The sequence below is a fragment of the Gobius niger genome, assembly GCF_951799975.1.
Source record: "Gobius niger genome assembly, chromosome: 18".
Taxonomy (NCBI): Eukaryota; Metazoa; Chordata; class Actinopteri; order Gobiiformes; family Gobiidae; genus Gobius; species Gobius niger.
In genome coordinates, this window is record NC_136869.1 from 28,738,938 (window position 1) to 28,745,872 (window position 6,935).

General features: G+C 41.3%; 1 protein-coding gene across 1 annotated transcript; it reads left to right on the forward strand.

Annotated features, from left to right (window-relative positions):
- Nucleotides 1–525: 525 nt before the first annotated feature.
- LOC306977835 (uncharacterized protein) lies at nt 526–5,162 on the forward strand. The gene is made up of 11 exons (XM_079576275.1): nt 526–1,240; nt 2,533–2,629; nt 2,776–2,956; nt 3,066–3,342; nt 3,418–3,595; nt 3,675–3,751; nt 3,835–4,021; nt 4,089–4,337; nt 4,451–4,622; nt 4,734–4,798; nt 4,956–5,162. Exons 1-11 carry the CDS (start codon nt 923–925, stop codon nt 5,129–5,131), a joined length of 1,977 nt encoding a protein of 658 aa, XP_079432401.1. The 5' UTR covers nt 526–922; the 3' UTR covers nt 5,132–5,162.
- Nucleotides 5,163–6,935: the final 1,773 nt, after the last annotated feature.

Here is a 6,935-nt window from a genome sequence, read left to right on the forward strand (position 1 = left end):
TCACTGCCCCTAGAACTAATCTCTACATCTAAGTCCAATGAGTTTGCAATATTTTTCTATGACAAAGTCCAAAGCATTAAAAATGCCATAATTTCCACAACACAAATAGAAACTCTGCCACCAGATAAACACCTTGAGCTGACACATTTCACACCTGTTACTGACAGAACAATGGAAGAGGTTATCTCCGGTCTGAGTTCATGTACATGCTGCCTTGATGAATTACCCACTAGATTTCTGAAGTCTGTGCTGACCAGCTTGTTACCGCAACTTGCTCAGTTAGTTAACATCTCACTCCAGACTGGAGCATTTCCAAAGGCCTTGAAAATTGCAGTCATTAAAGGACAACTAAGCACCAAATCAACTTTTCTTAGCTTATAAACTGCATAAATATGTTTCTTATAGTGCTCTCTACACGTCCTGGCCTTTTTTTTTACATTTTAGTGCAAATTAGATAAAATCTCCCTTTTGAGCCAAAAAACTTCTGTGTGGCTCTCTCTCTCCATTTTCGGTTGAGCTATTTGAATTTCGTGCCCTGTCTCTCCATTTGCTCTGGCCTCTGTGTGACGTGACTTTGTGCTGTGTGACGGCCGTCGCTCTGGCGCTTGGGGTATAAAACCAGCCGAGTCTCGCACACGCCCCCGTAGCGAGTTGGAGTTGGAATAGCGAGCGAGCATTTTACATCGATTTTCAGGTTAGCAGTATATTAGCATAGTATTTAGTTAGTTCTTTAGCGTTTCTAGTGTAGTTACTTTAGTCAGGTAGTTTCGTAGCGTGGTTAGATTAGTTTGATTTTGTTATTGTGTGTTAGTTTAGATTAACGGAGTGCATTTAGTATAGGCTAGGTGTTAGCATTAGTTGTAGTTAGTGTTATTGTGTGTAATATTAGCGTGTAGTGTTTGTTGTAGTCTTGTTTGTCAGGATGGGGAGAAAGTGTAGTGTTGTGGGCTGTCATAGTACTGTAGGGTTACATTACTTTCCACAGGACTTAGACTTTAGGCGCCAGTGGTTACGCGCAATTGGCCTGGGGGAAAACTGCGAACTCCCGCCTTATGCTGGAGTTTGCAAAGAACATTTTACGCGTGATTCCTTCGCCAACTTGATGGAGTTTGAGCTTGGCTTTGCTAAGAAGCGCCTTTTGAAGAGCGAGGCTGTCCCCACCCTTGGTCTTCCACAACTGAGGATGGAGCTACCAACACTGCTGCCCCGCCAACCCGGAGCTTTCGGGCGCCAAGCTGAGGTGAGTGAACAAAGTCATGACCAAAACAACTAATATTGATGATTTGGCGCTTATAATAGCAATCTTTGTAGCTGCAGTGTCAGACACATAACGTCAAGAGCTGCAGACTTGTCACCTTTTGGCGGAAAACGCCGTTTTGATCCTGAAAACGGTCATCCACGTAAATCGTGCATATCAATACTAAAGCATATTTGGAGTGGGGTAGAGGGCTTTGTGTAGGCGACCCGGTGCCGTGGTCACAACAGCGCTAATAACTTTGAATGTTGAATGCACCGAAGGGGCCATTTCAGCGCCACAACAGCCCTGATCCAGCCCCAGGGCTGTGGGCGCTGACTGCGCCTCCAGACCGGCTTCAACATCCCCCTGCCCCGCGAGGGAACTGCGCGGCTCCGCGGAGCAGGTCACCGCTGTATTGCTGAGTTTAGTGCAGTATGTTACATGCTCTCGGTTTTGTTGTTCACTCTGTTAGCTAGTGGAGGGCTAACTTTTGCCTTGAGTTTATAATGTCGTAAGCTAACGCGATCTCCAGGACATGACTGTCACTAGCGTTTGTTTTTATCACGTCCACATAGCTGCGTGTTGAACAACGGTATTACAATAAAACATTCAGCTCTACAGTCTCCGTGGTCACAGTAGGCTAAAGGTATCTCCTGAAGTGCGCTGTGTTGCTAACTTTTCAACATATTAAAAGTAATAAAGCTATAACGTCAAGTTTAGTATCTTATCCTGTGTCTTTTGCAGTCACTGCTCACTGCAGTGTGAAACTAACACAAAAGCATAGCCAAAAACGGGTAAATGCAGTAAAAGTCCAAGATTTAGTTCCTAAAAGATAGAAAAATATTACCCCAATACTCCTCAGGTCAAGTACCATAATATTTAGCAGACAGCCTGCTTTTCTTTATAAATAATAGTTACTCAAGTACAAGTCAAGTATTACTGTCATTAGGAAGACCCCATACAGCAAATTGTCCCTGGCCTCATCAGTATTCTTGTTGCACAAAGCACATGCGATTATTTCTGTAATTCTAGTGTTGAATTAGTTTTATTTTTCCGGGTGCATGGTAGCTGCATGTTGCTCATGGTTTGGGTTGCTGAAGCCCTACAATAGACATATGTCTTAGCGCACAGGCTTCAAACCTTTGCTGGGAACATCTTCTACTTTGTTTACTACTCTGATATAAAACGCAATAATCTACACTGCAGAAATTAGTCTTTCTATACCACTATACAAATAAAGACTTTTCTCCCTTAAAACTATGTGTTATTACTAATATTATTGCTTATGTTTTCAGCCTAAAGCAACCAGAGAAATGGCCTGTCAGACTGATCCGATCATCAGCAGGCATGCATGTGTCCAGGCCAATGTGAAGCCTAGCAGGCGGAGCAAAGGTGATTTGTCTTTTATAACATTGTCTGGATAATACATTATTTGAATCGTATAAGATTTTCATTTTGCTTTGGATTTGTTGCTAGATTCTACTGTAACTATTTCTTAGTGCTATTAAAAATGTTTTTTTCTTTATTCTTGTAAACAGGCTTGCAAGTGCAGGTTCCACAGAGGAGCGTCAGCGTTTCATGTGGTACCGAGACCTTCATGGAAATCCCTCTTCCTGAAAGTCCCCAGGCAGCCTCCACACCACTGAAAAGGAAAAGGTGTGACGTGTCTGTGTTTGACCCCAGCTTCCATCTGAACGACAGTTCTCTGAACTGTTCAAGGTACAAATTATGGGGGGAGAAATGCTTTTGTAATGTTTAAAAATATACGTTGGAACAAATTGGATTGTATTGTCTTCAATGGTTACATTTGCCTTTTTCTGCAACATAGCGCTTCCACTGAAGTCCCTCCCCACAAAGCCAAAAAGTACATCGTTCACGAGGACCAACTGTTGGCACTTTTCCAGAAATGTCCTGTCTGCACTCATCGTTGTACAGTTGACACAGCCACATTGGGCACACTCCTCCGGGTGAAACAGCACTGTCCAACCTGTGAGTACTTCAACGACTGGTCCAGCCAGCCGATGGTGAAGGACATCCCAGCTGGAAACCTTCAGCTTTGTGCTGCTGTCCTCTTCACTGGCTTGTGTTTTGCTCAGATTTCCAAGGTAGAGCCAAATTCTCATCTGTATTGACTATGTTTCCATATTGTTCAGTTGGTAATATTACTTTACAATTTATAGTTCCTGAGGGCTTTCAACATTCAAGGGCTGTCGGAGCAAACTTTTCACAAGCATCAGGCCAAGCTCCTCATCCCAACGGTCAGCTGGCAGTGGAAGCTTGAGCAGGATGAACATATCAGGGAGGCAGCTGCTAGTGGGGCTTTGACAATGGGCGGGGATATGCGCGCTGACTCTCCAGGTAAATCATTTATTAATTAATGAAGATTATTTTTATGTTTGAATAAAAGTATGCCAAAGTGTAATGTGCATTGCTGCAGGACATTCAGCCAAGTATGGTAGCTACACTATGATGAATCTGCAAAGTAACAGAGTAATTGACATCCAACTTGTCCAGGTAAAACACCATCATGATTACATTTGGACATTTAAATAGGGATCATTGTGCACATTTCTGTAGAGCATTCTGTTCTCTTTCAGAGCAATGAAGTTGGAAACAGTGTAAGGATGGAGAAGGAGGGATTTATACGCAGTCTGACCATGCTGGAAGAGAGGGGTGTCAAAGTACAGGCCATTGTGACAGACAGACACACAGGAGTGCAGAAGTTTATAAGGGAGGAAAAAAAGGACATCACTCACTATTTCGACCCTTGGCACATGGGAAAGGGTATGTATTGAGTGTAAAGTTAACACAAAAAAATAAAAAAATACTATGTGTATCCATTTATATATAGGAATTGGGAAGAAGATTGATGAGCTGGCGAGGAAAAAGACCACTCAGGACGTGGGCCCGTGGAGGAAGAGCATAGTCAACCATCTTTATTGGTCAGCTTCAACTTCCTCCTCAGGAGAAGAAGCTGTGGCTAAGTGGACTTCTGTGGCCAACCATATACAGGATGTTCACGCCCATGACAATGCCCTGTTCCCATGCTGCCAACACGAGCCTCTGGTTGGGGAAAGAGCAAGGCAGTGGCTCAGGCCAAGTATGTAAAGACTATGCTTTTTTTAAATAATATTTTAAGTTGCATTGGAAATTTTTCATTGGCTTTCTAAACCAAGTAAATTTTCCATTGATGTCATGATCATTTTTGTTTAGGCACAGCAGCATGTGAAAGACTCACAGCCATTTTATTGGCTCCACGGTTTCTAAAGGACGTGGAGAAAATCAGCCCACTGTACCACACGTCCTACATTGAGGCATTCCACAGCCTGATCATTAGGTTCTCGCCGAAAAGTGTGGGCTTTTCCTTTAAAGGAATGTTGGCCAGGTAATGAATACCAAAACCTTCTCAAAGTATCCATTTTTATTTCCTCATTATATATTTCTTTGAAACTGTAATAATGTCAGTGCTGCCTTCTGTTTGTTTTGATTGTTCTAGGTTACAAATTTCAGCTATGCACTACAATGAGAACGCGCAACGCACACATGCCAGAACTTCTACCGGTGAGCTGAGATACTCCATAATGTACCCAAAGTACAAACACGGTGACTATACTGTGAGAGCTCTGAAGACCAAATCCACCACATGTATGTCCGAAAACAAGCTTGACGGTTATGTATGAGTATTGTAATAATAATTATGTTGTACGTTTTTCCCAAGTCTACATTGACAAGCTGATGGCTCTGCTGTTCGAGTGCGTGGTTCAGGATGCGGCGCCATATCAAGAGTACTCGGACAATATACCTGTGCCTGAACCACTCTGTGGTCAGTATGAGAGGCCAGACAAAAAGGAGGCAGTAAGCAGGCACAGGTCACGGTTTTTCAAGAGCACATAAGGTGACCAGAAGATAATATACAATAAGACCTTCCAGAACTAAACACTATGCAAGATGATCATTGTTATAGGTTTGCTTCTGACATGCCTACATGCCAATAACAACTAAAATCTTTTCAGAAAGCAGACATGAGTCAGCCAAGAGACATGGCTAACAATGAACCAGAGGTGTGGGCAAGACGAGATGGACCTCAGTCTCAGGTATACCTCCATGAGAGCCCACCAGAATATTGATGATAAATTGATGATCATAGTGTGGATCAATTTGCATTATACATTTCATTAATGTATCATTGTAGGACACTAAAGAAATATTGAATGTAAAATGGTCACATTTATATAGCACCTTTCTACCTGCTTTAGACACTCAAAGGGCTTTACATCAAGGAACCAGTCACCCATTAACTCTCATTCATGCACCAGTGTATGCAGATATTGGAAGCAGGATGAAGTGTCTTGCCCAAGGACACAACGACAGTGTGCACCTGCGGCGTTCGAATCAATTCTCCGATCACAAGACGACCTTCTCCACTCTCTGCACCACTGTCGCCGGAGAATGTATACAAGTGTAGATTATACATATAAATGTGTATGTAATGTCGGGGTAAAGCCATTTGTCAGGAATTGGTTGTTTGCAGGTTCTAGAATGTGATGATGTCACAGGAGCCAGTTTTTCCTATTAACTATTAACTCTCACAAGTCATATCTAAAAAGAAAATGTGTGAATTACAAAAATTATCATTAATATAAGTCACAGGGTCTATGATTTGTCTGTGAAAGACCAAAAATGTCTGAATATAATGTAAAATAATTTAGCAATTGTAGTTTACATGTTACACCAGCAGGTGGGAGAATTGTGGATAATGTTGAGCTATAAATTCATCATTCATTTTGTTTTTTTGCCACATTATGTGCATTAGGTGTTGATGGGCAGAATTAATATAAGTACCAGTTATTTCTAGACAATGCTCCTAACTCACGATGTATACACCAGGAAGAATGGTGCTTATGCATCCCTCCCACATAAGCCTGCACATAAACTTTTAATTGATTTTTTAATATTTTTTGTTTTGTTAGAACTAATGACAACATGTATTTATGCATGTACTTGACAACACTACGACTCATGCGGCTAGCATGTTGATGATAGGACTAATGTCACAGATAAAGTACAACTTTATAAAATCAACCAATTCATCCAACTCAGGATCAGCAGTGTGTTATACCTCAATGTGCAGATGTGTCACATATCATTTATCATACCACGATTCAAAGATTTTTTTATTTGTCAAACCATTTGTGAATACATTTAGGTGTTAAAGGTCTTTCAATGTTAAAATGATTGCGATGCAAATCTGTACTCTGCATTTTGGCAAAGTATTATAATGATTTAATCAAGGAACTCCTTGAAAGATGATTCATTTCAAGGGGCCATAACGTAAATAACTGTAAAAAAAAAAAAAAGAAATCAATAAGCATTACTTACTGTCCAAGGTATGCACTGTCACACAGAACTACAGTGCGATATGCAAAGTGTCTGTAACAGATAAATTACATGAACTAGAATAACTCCTGCAGAGCCCTGCGCTCCTCTTCTAAGATGTTTTGTATGTGTCCAGGTACAGGCAGTGGCGCAATCGTGCTTTTGTCGTGGCAGTGCCTTAATTCACTCCCATTATTTTGCCTGTGCTTTTACAGAACATAGCTTTTTTTATACTATTTTTTCATTAAGAGTCTCCCAAGATGTAGTTGTAAAGTGCCACGGAAATAAACTTTGATTGATTGGTTATCAACTGGTGTGTTGC